Source organism: Danio aesculapii, chromosome 20 (assembly GCF_903798145.1).
Source record: "Danio aesculapii chromosome 20, fDanAes4.1, whole genome shotgun sequence".
Taxonomy (NCBI): Eukaryota; Metazoa; Chordata; class Actinopteri; order Cypriniformes; family Danionidae; genus Danio; species Danio aesculapii.
The window spans coordinates 43,805,352-43,826,450 of record NC_079454.1 but is presented as its reverse complement, the minus strand read 5'-3'; the positions used below and the strand labels follow the sequence as shown (position 1 = coordinate 43,826,450).

Below are 21,099 nucleotides of genomic sequence, written 5' to 3'. Positions count from 1 at the left end.
TCACATGCAGCGTGAAGAGATCTCTTAGTTTCAATATTTATACAAGAATTGTAATTGTTTATATTGTCTATTTTTAAAGGAAAAACAGTGTTAGTCCAAGTCCTTAGTGTTTAATATATTTTCATATTTAGGTTTTATTTACCTGTTACTTTGGATATATTTTATATCCATAAGAAGATGTTACTATAATAATAATAAAGGTCTGTCCACATAAAACTGAAATGACATTCCTTAGTCATGTTTTGTTTACTATATTTATAAGGCATAAGGTCAAAAAAGATGAAGTCCTTTTATTAAATATCCAAGGTTATTTATTATATAAAGCCCTTTTGTAAATTTTTTGAAATAACTACCTTTATAAAAAAAAGAAATCTTTATCATGAATTAAACTAACTTAATTTTGATCACACCACCCAGCCCTATTATTATCAATGTTTACCAGATGTGCTAGTTAATATGTTTGTGGAAATAGTAATAGACTGCTTTTTATTTTTAATTCAGGATACTTTAATAAATATAAAGTTCAAAAGAGCAGCGTTTGTTTAAAATAATAATTCACTTTACTGTCACATTTAATCAATTTGTTGCATTCTTACTCAAATAAAACTAATTGGAAAAAGAAAACAAAAACCTGACCCCAAGATCAAGTCCTTTTCTTAAATATTCAAGGTTGTTTACTGTATAAATCCTTTTTGTACATTTTCTGGAATAACTACCTTCATAAATAAAAAACTATAACTCATAAAAAAGATATTGTTAACTTTAAATGAACTTTCTTATACTAGAGCGAAAACAAGAACCTGACCCCAGGATGTTGAATGGTAATGTAAGTTCAAGGCACAAAACTACAAATTATGAACCATTAACAACGCAGATGTAGGATTTTTTTTTTCTAGATTCAAAGCAAACTAATTCAGTCAGTTCACTCTCATTCTCTGTGATCTATTGTTTTTGGTAATTGTGATTGTGCATTGTGCACCTCAGCTGCAGGACGAGGAGCGACGACGGAAGCAGCAGCTGGAGGAAATCCGTAAGCGCGAGGCAGAAGAGCGAGCCAAACAGGAGGAGGAGAGACGCTGGAGAGAGGAGGAGAGAGCCAGGAGAGAGACCGACGAGAAGGTATTTACATCCATGCAGACAACACTAAATGCATGTCATACAGTAAGATGAGATTTTATGTTGTTGTGCACTGTGAAAAATATGCGTAAATAAGCAGTTTTCCGTAATTTGTGATTCATGTTTTCATTTTTGCCCATTTATTTAAGCTTTTGAATCGCATTACGGGACTTCAATCTTTCTACTGAGAACTTTTAACCTTGAAAGGTTTGGAAAAGTGTCTTTTATTAACATTTGTAATAGTTTAAAGTGATATATTGTCTGGGTTGGTGTTGTATATTACTTATTTCTTATACATTATATTATTTCAAGCAACTAAAATGTCAATAAAAGTCACTTTGTTAAACTGTAGAGTTAAATTTTTAACTTCAAAAGTCGACAGAGCAGAGATCAAGCTCCTATAATGCAATTCAGAACTGTAAATAAACAGAAAACACTTGTGAAACACAAAATCTGAAAACTGGTAATGAACAGATACTTTTTATAGTCTGTAATGTGCAACTGCTGGCATGATAATAGCTTTTTTTATTATTATTTCTCTCAGCCAGGCCTTAAAGCGATAGTTCACTCAAAAATGAGAATTGTTATCGATATATCACCCTCCATTATAGTATCTTTGTTTTAGAGATATTTTGAACACTGTTGGAAATCAGTAGCCTTTGACATCTCTAATATTTATGTTAATGATTTTATTAGTTAAATGTTTACATCAATTATTTTTAATTATCTTAATTATAATTAATATTTCATTATCTTTATTTGTGTTATTTTGTTTTTAGAAACAGATGGTCAAATTGTTTTAGTTAGTCTAATATTTAATACATTTTGATAATTACAGTATTTAATTATTTTCTTTTTACTTATTATTTATGATTTTTCAATCTTTTTTTACAGAACAACCCCTTCCCCAATAAGTTAACCCCTTACAGATGAAGGAATAAAAAAATAAATAAAATAAAGAGTACTGCCATCATAAAGTCTTTTCAGGGGATACATTTGTACAAGTTGCATTGTTACGTTATTACCTTAAATTAAATTGATGATAGGTTAAATAACCTTTAAATGTACATATCTAAATATCTATAAAAGAAAAATGTCAGTCTTCATTTTTTCCAATGCATAGACCTGTTTAAGTCTCTGAATCCACTGAGACTTCTTCTATCCAATGTACTGTTATAATTTTTATTTTTTATTTTTTGCAACCATTAATAATGTCCTTAGTACAAATCTTGCTTCTTCATTAAACATTTCTTTGGGCAATGCTTTATTTACAATGTAATAATTATTATTATTATTTCTTTTCTTTTTTTTTGGAAAATTGAGAAGTATTTTTAGTGCTTAATATTTGGTTGTCTTTATTTTAATCATTAATTTTAGAAGATGTAAATTAGAATTAATATTTAATCATCTTTACATGTGTTATTTATTTTAGAAACAGAGATGTTTAAATTGTACTAGTTAGTCAAATATTTAATACATTATGATAAATATTAAAATCTTTACTAAATAAAAAGCATACAGTTTTGAAAAATTAAGAAGTATTTTTAGAGCTTAATATTTGATTGTCTTTAATAATTCATTTTATAATATGTAAATTATAATTAATTTTTAATTATCTTTTATATATGTTATTTTTTTAGAAAACAAGATTGTTAAATTTTTCCAGTTAGTCTTTAATTGAATACATTTTGATTATTTATATTTTTAATAAATAAAAATATGTATATTTGAAAATTACGAAGTATTTGTAGTGCTTAATATTTGATTATCTTTATTTTAATCATTATTTTTTTGTTTTTTAAGATGATGAGGAACAGTCAAAATTATTTCAATTAACCTACTATTTATACGTGGTAATTTTGAATAAATATTAACATTATTAAACCATTGAAATGAATTTAGTAATGGCTACCGATATCCAACTGTGTTCAAAATATCCCCAAAACAAAAAAAGACTAACTTCAGGAAACACCTGAGGGTGAGTAAATGGAGGTAAACTGTTAATTTCTGAGTGAACCATCTCTTTAAACACAAGTCATGTTAAAAATAGCATGATAATGGTTCCAAACCGCTAATCTTCCTGTTTACTTTAAAGGAATAGTTCACCCAAATATGAAAATTGTCATCATTTACTAAATTAATCACCCTTCACTTGTTCCAAACCAATGCTTTTTTCTGTTGAACACAAAGATGTTTTGAAGAATGTTAAAACTCAATAACTATTAACATCCATAGTAGGAATGAAAGTCAATGGTTACTGGACATTCTTCAGTTTATCTGAAAAAAAAATACTCACAAGTCAAGGGTTTTCATTTTTGGGTGAACTATCCCTTTAAGAAGACATACATGATCAGCCATGCTTATTCATGCAAATGACAAGCTTTTTCAAGGTTTCACCTGATGCCGATGGTTCTTCGTGACTTTGTAAGTGGGTGTGATTGGAGGCCGACACTGGTAATAATCCCACTGTATAATATACACAGCCTCTCGTGCTTCATTTAAAACAACTTGTATACAATAGCCTATATACAAAATGCGCTAATAGCAGGAGTTAGAGGCTGTCAGAGGCTAAATTAAAGTTGTTTTTTTGACGCCCATGTGTTAATGCCTCAGCGGGTCATCGACTTACCAGTGGTCTGAATTTACATTCTCCATGACCAAAAATGTCATCTCGCTCTATGACCATCCAGTTTTATTTGTGTCTGTGTGCGTCATTTTCAGACCACTGTTAAGTTCAGAGCCCACTTGTGATGTCCAACTGCATGTCTTCACAACATCTCATCTGTGGTGTTTTTGTGACGTGGTCCCCCCCACATGTCCTCAAAGAAACGCATGAGAATCACACGTCAGAACAAAAATCCAAAAACAAAAAATCCAGCTTTTTTTTGTTGTTGTTGGGAGGCCATTTCATACAACATTGCTTTGGAAGTGCTGCTGGAAATGGTCCATCTTGGTTTTTTGGTGGAGGCTGTTGGAGATTGAAGTAGCTTCATGTGTGTTTTTGCCTCCACATGCTCTCATACATGAGACATTCTCACCGCATACTAACCCAGGGTATTCATGCACAGTATCCAGAGCAGCCAACCACTGGCTGATTTTCTCCAGAGCTACAATAAACCACCAAATGCCAGCCAGATATTCAAGGCTTGTGACGGTATCTTATGATCCATGGCTTTTCATTCCAGTTAGAACGAGACCGATGTAATGTCTTGTTCCTCTTTGGCGCCACCTGGTGGTATTGCTATTGAATAGTAAACACAAAAAAATGCCATCAATTTGTGTCGGGACAACATGAAGGAATAAAACTAACTTATTTGTACAAATTTAAGTGGAGTGAACATAAAACAATTAGGTTGTCCAAAAAATATCAAGAATTGTGTTTACATTTTAAGTTGAACAAACATCATTTTGAATGAAGTTTCCTGTCGTGACTGCACTGCAAGCAAGCAACAAAACGCAACCAAAGTAGATTCTTTTTATATGATTCAGATTTCTTTCAGACTTTACAGTTTCTGAAGTGTTTTTAACACTAGTGATCCTGTTATCCATAGACAGACATGAGTTTATTCAATAACAAAACATATTATCAATTTCAAAAGTACATGTTCTGCATGATCTTATTCTACAGCCCCAAAACCTAAACACAACAACTACCATAATAAGTGTTAATACGCATTTAATTAGCAGTTTATTTGAGCTAAAAGTAATTGTTATTTGTTTTTTAATAGCGAGAATTATAAAATAAAGTGTGACCTTTTTTTTCTTCTTCATTTGGTCTTCCCTGAGGCCTCCTCCTAGAACACCTCCCTAGGTAGGCATCCAGGAGGCATCCGAAACAGATGCCTGAGCCACCTCAGCGGACTTTTCTCAATGTGGAGTGACAGAGCTCCTCACCCTATCTATAAGGGTGCGCCCTGCCACCCTGTAAAGGAAACTCATTTGAGCAACTTGCATCCAAGATCTTGTCCTTTCGGTCATGATCCAGACCCTGAGAGTAGGAACATAGATTGACTGGTAAATCAAGAGCTTTGCCTTTCGGCTCAGCTCCTTCCTCACCACAACTGACCGGTACATCGACTGCATTAAACCCCAAGATACTTAAACACCTCCACCTGGGGTAAGGACTTTCCTCCAACCTGGAGATGGCAAGGCACCTTTTTCTGGTGGAGCACCATGACTTGGAGGTGCTGATTCTCATCCCATCCCCATTACACTCGGCGGCAAACTGCCCCAGTGCATGCTGAAGGTACATGTCTGATGAAGCCAACAGAACAACATCATCAGCTAATAACAGAGATGAAATCCTGTGTTCCCCTACAGGAACATTATATTTTTTTCTACATTATATCACCAAATATTTTTGGGTTCGTTTTTTACCAGTTTTCTACCGCACTACATTTGGTGCATCCATTGCCCAGAATACTGTTGCTTGCTTGCAGTTTGGCTTTACCTGAACAAATTACATTTATCCATTTGCAGATGCTTTTATACAAAGCGTCTCACATTGCAGTTTTTTTACACTATTTCACTCAGAATTGCATTTATTCTGTACATCAGATCAGCAAATGCTACACTTTTCCCCCCCTACCACAATGAAGCTCTACTAAATCAGTGTGGACAATGTGAGCAGCACTAGCTCTTCCTATGTTTGCTCTTCTGGCGAGATGGACATTTCTTGCTTACAATGGCTGATCCTAAACAAAGCTCACTTTTCCCAAAACATGCAGGATCAAGTTTCAGCTATACGCAGTTCCACTCAGAAGCACATTATGTTGTATAAGCAAACTTGTTTTCCCCAAACAAACAGGATTGTATGTACATTCACAGCACAACTACTGAATACACCTTATTGGCCACAGTGGTGCATATATTAGACAGAATATGGTTAGTTTCAGACTCTGCGTTATAGCAAACATGCTGTTTTTTAGCACCATGTTGAACAATTTGAGCTATAAGAGTACATTTCACAATCAAAAACAAATAATATACAGTTATTACAGAATTATTAGCCCCCCCATGTATATTTTTCCACCAATTTCTGTTTAATGGAAAGATTTTTCAACACATTTCTAAACATATTAGTATTAATAACTCATCTCTAATAACTCATTTATTTTATCTTTGCCATGATGACAGTAAATAATATTTGACTAGATATTTTTCAAGATACTAGTATTCAGCTGAAAGTGACATTTAAAGGCTTAACTAGGTTAATTAGGCAAGTTATAGTAATTGATGGTTTGTCCTGTAGACAATCGAAAACAAATATTGCTTAAGAGGGCTAATAATATTGACTTTAAAATGTTTAAAAAAAATTGAAAACTGCTTTTATTCTAGCCAAAATAAACCAAATAAGACTTTATCCAGAAGAAAAAATATTATAGGAAATACTGTGAATTTTTTTTTTTTGCTCTGTTAAACATCATTTGGGAAATATATGAAAAAGAAGCAAAAATGTACAGGAGGGCTAATAATTTTTCCACACTTTCTAATGCAATGTGCATTTACTAGTGTATTGATTAGCCAGAGCAGTAGCTTTAGCCCCGGCGTAGACCGTGTGTGAGCGGCACAGGCTAGCAAAGGCAGCTCTAACCAGCTCTTCCCATGTTCCCCCTCAGAGGAGACAGGAGGAAGAGTACTACACCCGCCTGGAGGCAGAGCGGCGCCGGCAGCACGAGGAAGCCGAGCGCAAGCTGCCGACGCCAGATGAGACGGGTCTGTACAGACCCCCTTTACCCCGGGACTACCAGCCCCCTTCTCCCTCAAGCGCACCCGCCACTAACCACAGCACCAGCGCCCCCCCGCCTCCGCCTCAGAGAAACACCTCCTACCTCAAAACCCAGGTCGCCTCCCCAGACACCATTTACACTGCCAAGTTTGTCTCGTACAATGACGAGGAGGAGGAGGATGAGGAAGATGCGGGCCTAACAGGTCAGGTTAAGCTCTCGGCCACCCGCAAGTCCTACGGCGACCTTCCGCCTGCCCAAAAGTCCCAGCCGCCGCCAACCGCGCGCAAGCCCCGTCCCGTCTCAGATGGCATCTTTCTGTCCAACTCATTCCAGCTGCCTGCTGCGCTCAATGCCAACAGTACTGCTCTCAAGACAGGGCAGCCCCCTCTCCCCTTCACCAAACCCAGCTTCATCCCATCAGCCAACTCCAAAGGTAGAGACGCCGAGGAGAGCCAAGGCTCCATCCTGGGCCCGCTCGACCTCCGCTTATCATTCGTTTTCATGTTTTGTTTAGTTTTTTTTGTTTAGTTTTTTGGATTGGTGTTCGTTTGCTCATTTTTCCTGTTTTTCCAGTGGAGAGTCAACGCTCTCTGTGTTTTTCCCTCTACTTTTCTGTGTGTCAAAATTGGGTAGTTTTATTAGCCAATCAGTCGAGTCGTTTGTCCCCTTTTTTTGTTTGTTTCATTTGTTTGTCATTTTTTTCTTTTCTTCTATAGGAATCCTTTGGGTTCAGTACAGGTTGAGCTCAGGTGAAAGCAATTGTTTGAGAATCATTCGTTTTTCTAAAGAAATTAATGCTTGTATTTTGCAAGTAAAACTCAAAAAAGTGACAGTTAAGAATTTTTATTTAAATATAGAATTTATTTATTTATGTATTATTTATTTATTGATTTATTTATGTATTATTCATTTATTTATTGATTTATTTATGTATTATTCATTTATTTATTGATTTATTTATGTATTATTCATTTATTTATTGATTTATTTATGTATTATTCATTTATTTATTGATTTATTTATGTATTATTCATTTATTTATTGATTTATTTATGTATTATTCATTTATTTATTTATGTATTATTTATTTATTGATTGATTTATTTATGTATTATTTATTGATTGATTTATTTATGTATTATTCATTTATTTATTGATTTATTTATGTATTATTCATTTATTTGATTTATTTATGTATTATTTATTTATTGATTGATTTATTTATGTATTATTTATTTATTGATTGATTTATTTATGTATTATTTATTTATTGATTGATTTATTTATGTATTATTCATTTATTTATTGATTTATTTATGTATTATTTATTTATTGATTGATTTATGTATTATTCATTTATTGATTGATTTATGTATTATTTATTTATTTATTTATTTATTTATTTGTAAGCAGTGCTTTATTTTATCATGATTTAAAAAATATTATCAACTGTTTTCAACATTGATAATTATAAGAAATGTTTCCTTAGCATCATATCAGTATATTAAAGTGATTTATGTTGCAACATAGCAGGACCAATATATATTTTAAATACAAATTAAAAATGCAAAATTTTTTTTGCTGTAAAATTACTCCATGATATAAAAACTTTTACTGTATTCGGGGTTCCCACACTTCTCGAAAGTAATTGAAAATTTTTGAATTATAATACTAAAAGCATACAGCGCTCTGCATAATTGAGTACGCCTCATTTTGAAAATGAATATTTTTAGTAAATATGGGAAATATTAATTGGTGCATTTAAACAAAACAGATTTATTAAACAGATTTATTTATTAAAATAATATTTTAGTCACAGAACATCTTTAGAAATGGAAACATAATATAATATACAATAATACATAATACAATATTGCAAAAAAATTACAAACTACAACATTTCAACAAAATTGTATATATATATTTTGTTTTTCTTGATTTTTTTGCTATTTTTTAAAAGGTTATTTAATGTTTTCCCTAACATATACATTTGGGCTACTCATTTTTGTTCCATTATTGTAAGTTATTTTGTTAGATTAGCTCCAGATTTGGCTTCAGTATTGACTAATCTAATGTATATGCACAAATATAATATTGTTAAGCATCCTATAGAAAATATGAATTTAATTGATTTCTGGGGGGTGTACTCATATATGCTGAGCACTGTATATAATGGATTATGAAAAAATATATATTTTTTTTATTTATTTAATATAATATAATATTTTTATACATTTTGAAGTCATAATGACTGCTGTAAAAGGTATGATAACTTTAAATAACTCATGTGTTCATTTATTGAGTCACAATAGGTTTGAATCCAGTAAATTCTTTAAATCCTCATTTAATGCAGCAAATACTTTCAAATGAGCTCAGCTTGTATCAGTCCCACAGTTCTCCTTTGAACTAGTCATTAGCCTTTGGTTGATTTGTTTTGCGATCGCCTGTCCTCCCCGATTCCTCTTCCTCAAATCATCGTAGTGGCGCTCGAACAGTCAGTCGACTCGTGATTCACCGTGCGGTCCCGAATCAGTCAAGTACTGTTGGTGTTGCCAGCCGTCTCATGTGTGTGTGTGTTTGGTTTGCTTTGGGAAAGGCCTGCGTTCATTTTCTGCTCAGGGAATGAGACACTGGCTTCTTTAGGCTCAACACTACACCTCTCCTCAGTCTTGCTTATACTTGGCAAAGGGGAAAAGATCTGTCGGATGAGGCGCTCTTTTGGGCTTGACTGTGAGAAGTGCATCTGAGTTTGTTGCATTGTTACATTTAGTAGTTAGTCATGGTGGAATGTTTTATTTAATATTATTATTATCATGATTTATTACTCCTTTCAAGTGTTTTTTCTTTTAAATTAGTGCAGTAGTTCAAACCTACTTGATTTTTGTTTTAAGTTGTCAACAGGGTTTTGCTTTATTGCTTTTAACATGTTATAACAGTGGTTCATAATATAAAAAAATATATTTTAAATTCATAATATTACAACATCATAATATTACATTCATAATTCATAATATTACAATATTACACATTACAATACTTTTTACTGTATTTGCAATCAAACAAATGCAGCCTAGGTAAACAAAAGACTTAAAATAAGCTTATATAAAAAACATATACACATAAAAAACTGTATTTAAGTTGTATTTATAAAAATAAAATGTCAATTTGTGTAGTTTTGTCCAAGGCTGTTGTAAAAGGATGCAAACTTTAAGTTATTAACTTCATTTTAAGTTCATTAATCAGCTGAACAATTGCTTTTAAGTCATCATAATAGGAAAAACACAAACTTACAGCATAAATGCTTTAACATTCAAATGCAGTAGTCAACAGATTACAAAGGGAAAAATAAGACACAATAGACAAAAATATGTGCACTGTAAAAAAATGTAATGTCAAGACAACAAATATTTATATTTTTATAATATTTTTATATATTTTTAACATTTATTTAGCTTTAACTTATTTTAAAAAGTTAATCAGGTGTTTAACTTAAACAAAGTTTAACTTAAAATTTAACTTAATATATTTTGTCAATTTGATTGCAAGTTGAAATTACTACAAAATTATATTTAGATTCAACTAAAAAATTTAAGGCAGCAAGATGTTTTTTTTTACACTGTGCATACAAATAAAAACTTTACTATTAAATAAATGAATAAATAGGGGCCTCCTATTACAAAGCATTTCTTACATATCTTCAATTTTCTCATCATGTGCATCCATATTATCTTTTTAAAATATAAATATATATATAAGTGTTGCAAGCATCTTTCATAAATGTTATTTTCTCCAGTAACACATTTATTGCTAGACACTAATTATGTTAATGCATAATGTCAGTATTTTTCTTTAAATTACCAAGCACTAATTAGTTTAATTATATAAATATAATAAATTTATGTAGTATAGTAAAATTATATTTTACTATAACTATACTACATAAGTTTACTAAACTTATATAGTATAGTAAAATGTAAATCTCAATCCTCTTTCTAAAGGAAAATAAATTACAATGAAAAACATGCCTTGTTTTTGTGAAGGTCCAGTGAAATTAAAATAATGTTTTTTTTTAGATGTTAGCATCAGTATGTTAGTGTTCACAGATATTTATAAGCTTGTGTGATACAAAACCGTGACAAAATTCATGTTTAGAAGATATAAAACTGATATAAACATGTAAAGCTTGTAGTTTATCACTTCTACAATGGATCTACTTTTTTTTTTCTCCCTTACCTCATACTTCAGTTTCTCATGAAATCTTGGCCAATCAAATGCTCTCTAGTATCTGACATGCCCCGCCCCCTTTAAGACTATTCTCAATTTTATTTGATGTGCTTAAGCTCAACCACTCTTACTGTTAGAGCTATGAGGAAAACGGCAAAAAGGGGAGGAACTACTTTATATCCCGCCCTGTCTTCATATTTCAGTTGAGATTACGTCAAACATAGAATAAAAAGATGCACATTTCCAAGCACTTCACTGGACCTTTAATATATATTTGTCATTTTTCTTAACATTTTACAATTACCTATTCTTGTTTTTACAGTAACTTAAGCAACATTCTGTATCAGATGTGTCACTTCTAAACAGTCAAGTGCAAAAAAAGCAGTTCAACCCTGTTTCACAAAGATGCCCAGTGTATCTGACCTTGCATGTAATCTGCTGAAAGCTTCCCCATGTAACGTCATCAGGGTCTGTTGCGAGTGGCGTCGCATTTGCGCTTACACAGAAGAACTAACTTTTGCATTAATCAGCCAATAAAAGCACGGCTTCCTCCCTGCTCGGACTGACTGAAGCTTTACAAGCCATCAATCAACCATCCGCTTCTGCTTTGCTTAATCTTAATGCGTCTCTTACCAAAATCAACATCATGCTCAGTTTTTTCTGTCTGCAACACCGCTGAAGCCTCAGAAAATGCAGGAAATTCAAAAATGTACTTTTTGTTTTTACATCTAGGCATAGGTACAAAACCTAGTAGACTGCCTACTTCGACAGCTTCCCAGATTGGATCGTAAGAGCTCTGTTTAAAATCATGTATGATTATTATTAATATTATTATTATAATTATGCATGTATACAATTAAAATAGATGCATATATTAATTATTGATAATAATAATAATTATTATTATTATTACTAATAATAAGTTATTTTGTTGTTATTATTATTAATAATAATATTTATTATTATTATTATTATTATTATTATTTTATTATCAATAATTAATATATGCATCTATACAATGATTATACATGCATATATTGATTATTGATAATAATATTAAAATAAAACTAACAATAATTATAATAATAATAGTTATTATTATTAATAATAGTTTTAATATATGGTTGTATACAATTATTATACATGCATATATTATTTATTGATGACAATCATAATATTATTATTATTATAAGTAATAATAATAATAATAATGGTGATCATAACCAATTATTATTTTTATTATATGCAGGTATAATAATATTACAAATATTTATATATTAAATGTGTGTGTATAATAAAAATAATAATAATAATAATACATTTTACAAATGTAATAAAAAATATATTTAATGTCAATTATTTCATTCTTTACTGAAAAATAAAATGAGAATAAAGCTTAGAATGTTATGTTATAATATTAGAATGCATATTATTATACACACATTATTATACATATTGCATACAAAAATGCATTTTATAAAGTGAATTAAATGTTATTATTCTACATATTTATTTTATAGTATAATTTGGATGATTATAATAATAAATACATTTTTTATTTAAATATATTAATATATAAGTCAATAAAATACACTTTATCACTATTTTATTAAGATACCCAAACGTGTATATTGAACAATGTGTAAAAATATAATTTAGGTAGTAATATTAATAACCATATGCGATTAGTAAGCTAATGAAGGAAATGTTTTTAAGGATTTAATTACTGAAATGTAAGATATAATCTAGATAATATTAATGGGAAATAATAATAATAATACTTGGTGTGTTTAGATCGAGGTATCTATATATATATATATATATATATATATATATATATATATATATATTGTTGTTGTTGTTGTTGTTTTTTATTAGTTTATTTATTCTATTACTAAAAATATTGTTTTACATTACTCCAGTCATTATTGCTTTTATAACTATTACCATTAATAATAATAACAATAATAATTAATATTAAAGTGGTTTCTGAAGGATCATGTGACTCTGAAGACTGGAGTAATGAAGCAGAACATTCATCTTTAATATCACAGGAATAAATGATTAAATAGTGCAATACCATTTCACAATGTTACAGTGTGTGCTGTATTTCTGATGAAATAAACGTAACCTTGGTGAGCAAGAGAAGCTTATTTAAAACTTTTAAAATCCTACTGACCCCAAACTTTTGACCAGTAGTGTGTAAATCACTTAGAATCAGAATAATTATTAGCATAATTAGCTTAGCAACATGCTATCTGAGGATCTGGATCTCGGTTTGAGCGGTGTTGCAGTGCTCCATCTTCTCTTCTGTTCGTCTGCTGTTCCACTGTCCTGTTTGTCTTTATGTCTGTGTGTTTGTTTAGCATCATCATCATCTGCTTGGCTTCACCCTCCTCTTCCTCCCTCATATTAGGCTGCATGGAATCATGGGATTCCTCAGCCCTCTGAAGACGCTTCAAACCTGCTGAAAACAACCAAGAGTCTGAGAGAAAAACAAAATGAATCATTAATGATAACAAGTTATTATTTAATTATGAATGTTTATAATTGTATGGTCTAATTTTGCTACAATAGTATGTTTTTTTATGGATTTATAAATATTTGATTAATTCTAAAAAAAGGCCAAGGATTTCAGCTTTATTTGCGTCTTTTCCTCAGGCTAAAGCTGCTGTGTTTACTCTCAAAGCTCTTGGTTGTTGTTTTATTATTTACATTTTTTGGTCATTGTGTTTGTGTCTTTCTCCCTCCCTCATCTCACAATCAGTGAATCAGAGAAATCCTTCCACATGCATTTGGATTGAGAGACTGACAGACAGACACAAGCACACGTGACGGTCAGTGATTGAGGTCATGGCTCGGTTTGACCTCCACCTCTGACCCTTTGACCTCTCGGAGCGCTTTATAACTCTGACTAAACCTGCTGTACTCTGTAGATCCTGCTGTGAGGAGAGAAGCTGCTGGACAGTGGTGTGCTGCTAAAAACAGTAAAAATATTGATAGATTTGCATGTCAATATGTGTGTGCCTATTATTTATACGCTGTTATGTTGATTAATTTGTTAGAAATAATAATGTTAGAAAATATTCATTACAAAGATTTTATTTTTAGATTTTCCACTTTTAAACAACACTTTAAATTGTATAATTGTTCATTTATTCATTCATTTATTTTTTTCTACTGATTTATTTGTTTTGCAGTAACAAATCAGATGTTTAATTAATACAAATATTGCTTTATTTATACACTTAATTATGAATTTACACTGAAGCAGTAATATGAAAACCTGTTTAGATTTATATATTTTGCTTGATTTCAGTTCCAAATCCATTATTTAAAATATTGTAATAATATTTAGATAAATTACTAAATACATTACTAAATATTAGATATATTACTGAATATTATTTAGATGTAGTAATATTTAATTTTATTTATTTCTTTTGTTTTATTTCAGTTCCAAATATAAAATATAAAAATGTAAAAATATAGTATTATTATTATTATTATTATTATTATTATTATTACAGTAGCACATTAACTATTTAATTTTGTTTTAATATTGTATCTTTACACTTCAATATGTATTTATATTGACTCACTAATATGAAAACTTATATTTAGATTTAGTGTCATTTATTTTGCTTTCAGTTGCAACTCATATACTTGTTAAAAGCATTGTGTTATGTAAACACTTTAATATTTATTTACATTGAATCAATGATATAAAAACTCCTATATTTAGATCCGTTTATTTATTCATTTATCTTGCTTTATAAATGTAGTTATTTAAGAATATTGTATTCATACTTTTGAATATTTTTGTTCAGTCAATAATTGGATATTATCAATAACGTTTATTTTAGTTAGTTGCAATGGCCACATTTAAATGCAATATTTTATATTTCTTTAGTTTGCTTTAATAATATTTGTTTGCTTATTCATAATATTTAGATTTTCTTTCCTTTTTTTTACATGCTCTTGTCTTTTTTCTTTCATTTAAAACATTTATTTTAGTTATTTGCAGTGGCCAAATTTAAATTGAATATTTTATTTTTCTTTAGTTTGCTTGTAATAATATTTGTTTGCTTATTCAAAGTATTTATATATTCATAATATTCATATATATTAAATGAAAAGTATAGTTTTAAAAATGAGTTTGTTGGCAATGCATCATTTTATTAGGGTTTTCAGCTTTTTGTATTATTTAGTATTATAGTAATATTATTATTGCTATTAAAATAACAAGTAGAATATTTTTTATATTTTGTTACTAATATATTAATATAATTGTAGATATAGTTTAATAATGATAATAACACACTTTATTTTTTATAATAAAATAAATAAAATAAAAAAATAATAAATGTATAAAATAAATATAAAATAAAATCATATTTGTTAATTAAATTAATTAAATATGTTAATTTTATTTCATTGATTTATGAACTGCATATGTGTATTTATATATACATAATAAACGTACACAGTACACGCATGTATTAAGCAATTACAAACGTTTATTTTATTTTTATTAATATTATTATTCTTAATATTACATTTATTAACAAAAAATATTTACAATTCCTGTCATATCTTAGAAGAATATAAATGAATCTTTCTTTTTCAAACGAATTTATAGTAATTTCAAATTCTACCAATCTATAAACGTGTAGACACACACACACACACACACACACACACACACACACACAGAGCCAGTTATGCACCATCATGAGCCCAGCAGCTTCTGCAGTTTTCTTGCTAATCGCTTTTGAAATGTTCCTCTTGATGTTTCTTGTGAAATTCACACTGTTTTTACCATTTGACGAAATGAAACAGGATTTAATTCATACACTGGAAACACAACAGGACTAGGATCAGGAGAGGTGTATAAAGACCCGCGAGACAAATGGACCAAAGGGTGAGGAGACTCTATTCTCACACACACACACACATTTCAATTTATTTATTTGATTCATTTATTTGCACTGAATGATTTGTTTATTTATAGATATGATATAGACCAGGGGTCACCAATCTCGGTCCTGGAGGGCCGGTGTCCCTGCAGGATTTAGCTGCCTGGATGTTTCAAGTCTACCTAGTAAGACCTTGATTAGCTTGTTCAGGTGTGTTTGATTAGGGTTGGAGCTAAAATCTGCAGGACACCGGACCTCCAGGAACAAGTTTGGTGACCCCTGATATAGACATTAGAGATGTCTACATATAAATACACATATGCAGAGATTTCTTCAATCTCTAATGTGTGTGTGCGCATGTGTGTGTGTGTGTGTGTGTATGACAGCAGCCCGGATCAAGAGAACACAATTGGAGGAGCTCCAGAAAACCTGACCTTCAAGGAGCGCCAGAGACTCTTCTCGCAGGGGAAAGAGGTCTCCAATAAAGTCAAAGCGTCCCGAAAGCTGATGGAACTGGAGAACGAACTCAACATAAAACAGTAGAGCTCAAAACACAGGACTCCATGCCAATCTGTGACCACCACACACACACACACACAAAACACACACTCTCTTGGGGATTATTGAATAACTGGACGATTAGCTGCAATAAGAGATCATATTCCCCTGGAAAAGAGATATATAATAAGAAAGCACTGTAAATTCTTTTAATTCTATGAATAAGAAACGTCAGATGACATGAAGGGCGTCTATTTTTGTTTGTGAAATTCAAAAAATGACGCTTTTTATAATTTTTTTTTAATAGGCAGTAATGTGGGATATTTTATGGTGTTATTTTATTCATCTTTACACTATTGTTTTGCTTTTTGTCGAAGTTTAAGTGTCGATATGATTGACCAATGAAAATACGCTACATAAGAACTACACACTATGAATCATCTCTTAAGCATTAGCAAATAGTGAATCCATTATTTGTTAAGCATTAACTCTACATTAATAAGCATTAGTAAGCAGTTTAGACAGTAAATGCAGCTACACATGCTGTCTTACTGACTTATAAGAACATTTATAATGATGTGTTTTCATACTTTATTACTTACTAATTGTTCATTACTAAATGAAGTAATGCATTATTGACAAACTTAAGTTAAGAGTAATTGATGGCTTTTAGAATCATTCAGAATGAGTTAGTAAATGGTTAATAACTATTGAAATCAACATTTATATCTTATTATTCAGGCATATAGTAATGGTTACTATGTGTGTTAATAAATGCTTTATTAACGCAACTTATCTAAATCTAAAGTGAGGACTATTTATGCTTTATAAATCGCTTCTAAATGACTATTAAAGCCTGATGTTGAGTTAATAAAGCTTTTATTAACATACAAATGAACTAGTAGTATATGCCTGAATAATAAAATATCTACATGTTAATTTGAATAGTTTATTAATCATTTACTAACTCATTCTGAATGATCATAAAATAGCATCAACTATTCTTAAATAACTAGTTTGTAAGTAATGCATTACTCAATTAATAAGTAATAAAGTATGAAAACACAATCATTAAGCACATTATAAATGGGATTATACTGTAAGTCAAGAATGGAGCATTTGTGCTGTAGCTGGATTTATAAACTGCTTACATCTGTTAATGTAGAGTTAATGCTTAATAATAAATTCAATGTTTGCTGATGCTTAATAAATGATTCATAGTGTGTAGTAGTTATAATAAAGTGTTACCAACAGCAGTAACTTTATAACTACACACTGAATCATCTCTTAAGCATTAGCAAATAGTGAATCCTGTATTTGTTAAGCATTAACTCTACATTAATAAGCATTAGTAAGCAGTTTAGACAGTAAATGCAGCTACACATGCTGTCTTACTGACTTATAAGAACATTTATAATGATGTGTTTTCATACTTTATTACTTACTAATTGTTCATTACTAAATTCAGTATTACATTATTGACAAACTTTGTTTAAAAGTAATTGGTGGCTTTTAGAATCATTCAGAATGAGTTAGTAAATGGTTAATAACTATTGAAATCAACATTTATATCTTATTATTCAGGTATATAGTAATGATTACTATGTGTGTTAATAAATGCTTTATTAAGTCAACTTGATGCAGTTTTGTGACCTAATCTAAAGTGAGGACTATTCATGCTTTATAAATCCCTTATAAATCACAACTAAAGGATCAGTATCAAATTAACAATACATGTTTGCAATCTTATCTAAAATATAAAACGACTGTAAACTTCAAACAGGAGTGTCAAAATACAAATAGAAATAAACACAATAAATAAAACTGGATAAAACAACAATAATCTAATAATGTAACGACATATATGATACAACATTTCAGTGTTTTTAGTGAAGTTTAAACTGTGCAGTCATTTTATTTTAGTTAAGATTGCTGATTAATTTTTTATTTGATACAGAATAGAAATGCTTGTCATTTATTTCCTTTTTTTCCCTGTTTAGAATTTAATTGAGCCTTTAATTGTGATTTATAAGGGATTTATAAAGCATAAATAGTCTTTACTTTAGGTCACAAAACTGGAAGAAGTTGAGTTAATAAAGCATTTATTAACAACATACAAATGAACTATTAGTATGTCTGAATAATAAGATATTAACATGTTAATTTAAATATTAATAATTTACTAACTCATTCTGAATGATCTTAAAATAGCATCTACTATTCTGAAATAACTAGTTTGTCAATAATGTAATACTGAATTTAGTAATGAACAATTAGTAAGTAATAAAGTATGAAAACACATCATTATAAATGTTCTTATAAGTCAAGAAGACAGCATGTGTAGCTGCATTTACTGTCTAAACTGCTTACTAACGCTTATTAATGTAGAGTTAATGCTTAAATAATAATGGATTCACTATTTGCTAATGCTTAAGAGATGATTCAGTGTGTGTAGTTCTTATAAAGTGTTAACAGAACAGCTTTCAGTTCAGAACGGCACCATTATTGATATAGATATACAGTACAGGAGGCTCACGGTTTTGTCGCACTGTTTATTATTTTGGATACACAGGCACCTTTCCGCCATTTTTGTTTTCTTTTTTCGTGTGTGTGTGTCTGGATTCGAGTTATTTTGCGCGAAAACGACCTTGTTAGCACCACTTGTGAATCTTTATTGAGAATGTAGTCGTTTTTGATGATTTTTTACTGTCATTCCGTGAGAGCGCTGAGGTTTACCACTTTTATATATAAAAACATTTAGGATTTTCTAATTCCCAGAGTTTCTCTCTCTCTCTTGTGTTTGATTTAAAGCAGACGATGGCTAAAACTAAGTTTGATGGTAGTATAATGATAAAGAAAGAGAGATGATTTAAATGAAGAGGTCGCAGGTGTATTTATTTGAACTGGTGGCGGATTAGTTTGTATTTATGAGTCTGCAGGTTGGATTGGATTGAGTTCAGCAGTTTTTCCCCCTCGGCTCTCAGTATTTGCAGACGTTTCTTTAAATCTTCTGCGTCTCTTCATTGCTAGTGTAGTCCTGTTGGCGCCTGTGTATATAATTTTCCAGAAAACTCTGACTTTGTACATTCAGATGATGCATAAAGGGTCATGTCAGTATCCTTCTTTTGTTTTGCCACTTTGAGAAATGTAAACTGACACCGTATACACATACAAACACACACACACACACACACACACACACACACTCGTGTTTTCATTTTAGGTTAAAGATGAATTTGTTTGATTCATTTTAATGGTTGTTACATAGGCTTTTGTAAATCATAAATAAATACAGATTTTACAAAAAAATTGTCTGTATTTTATGCACGTCTGTATTTGTATTTTGTCTGGAGTTAGAATTTTTTAAAATATTATTAATTTGTCATTTATTTTATTTTGAACTTTGTAAAAAAAACTACAATTTAAATATATATATAAGCAATATCACATGAGTAGCAGTGTAATATGGCTGAATAACGACACTGGTGGGAGGCGTGTGCACTGAAAAAACTGTTGCAAACTATTTATTTGTGTCGAGTTTAAACAAACAAATTTAATTTAATAATGTTCAACTTAATTTGTTTGTTTAAATTCAGCCCAAATAAATTGTTTGCAACCACTTAACAAAAAAATTGAGTAAATCCAAGGAATCCTCTTTGAATAATTGTGTGTTGGCTCGAGCAGGTCAGCCCGAGTGCCTTAGTGTCCCACCAGTGACAATATACAGCCACATCGCACTGCTACTCGTGTGATATTGCGTTTATACAACAGTTCGACGGCATAATCGTGTATATAAAAAAAAGACAATCAAACACGGACAGTTTAAAAACCCTTGTGTAGGAGGAACTACTTTCTTCCACCATTCATTCACATCTGCTTGATTCTCTGGCGTCAAACGGGTGATTTTGCTGACATTTTAAGATGACAAGGCTGAACAACATGAAATGCCATCGGTCTACAGAGATTTCCCATTATTTCTCATTTGCAATCGGGAGATCACAACAATTAACCCCAAAAAAGCCAGGGCAAAGCAAACACTACCTGATTACTATGGTATAAATACGGCACTACAACATACAAAAGAAACCGATCTACTTAGAGTGTCACTTACCTGTTCTGTCACGATTTGTTCAGCTGTAGTTTGAAATTTACGCTAAGAAAATGCTGTTTTTCTCCACTAAGGACTTATTATGCGGTCTCTGTCACCATCTTGTGAGAACGTGAACAGTCTTTGCTCTACTCAATAACAGGCTGATAGCCGCCGAGGCACTGAATCTCCAAAATTATAAATATTTCAAATAGGCACTATCCTTATAAATAAACGGCATAGTTGCAATAGAAACAACTACAGTCTCACCTAAAAAAGCCTCAAAAGGACATTATGTTGTCCAACAGCTGCAAACTGTGAAACTGTAGTGAGTTTATTTATCTGCTGTCACTCTGTGTGGACGGAGAATTACACAAGGGTGAAGAGGCTGTATGAGTGCTGTTATATATAAGAGAGAGAGAGAGACTACACTCACACTATACTCACGTCAATATTATGATTTCAGCTTATGCTGACAAAATACTATTCATTTTGAAATTATTATTATGTGCTTTGATACATTTAG

General features: G+C 30.7%; 1 protein-coding gene across 12 annotated transcripts in view; it reads left to right on the top strand.

Moving 5' to 3' along the window:
- Nucleotides 1–19,795, top strand: part of afdna (afadin, adherens junction formation factor a) — a 242,910-nt gene extending 223,115 nt beyond the window's left edge. For 4 of the 12 annotated variants that reach the window (XM_056481082.1, XM_056481081.1, XM_056481083.1 and 1 more), the window contains 4 exons: nt 985–1,119; nt 6,735–7,047; nt 15,912–15,993; nt 16,378–19,795. In XM_056481082.1, coding sequence (XP_056337057.1) covers nt 985–1,119; nt 6,735–7,047; nt 15,912–15,993; nt 16,378–16,531 — 684 coding nt within the window. In that variant the 3' untranslated portion in view covers nt 16,532–19,795. Of the gene's footprint in view, nt 1–984; nt 1,120–6,734; nt 7,279–15,911; nt 15,994–16,374 lie in introns of all 12 variants that reach the window. The other 8 variants (XM_056481075.1, XM_056481076.1, XM_056481073.1 and 5 more) reach the window with 5 other exon arrangements.
- The last annotated feature ends 1,304 nt before the right edge of the window (nt 19,796–21,099 follow it).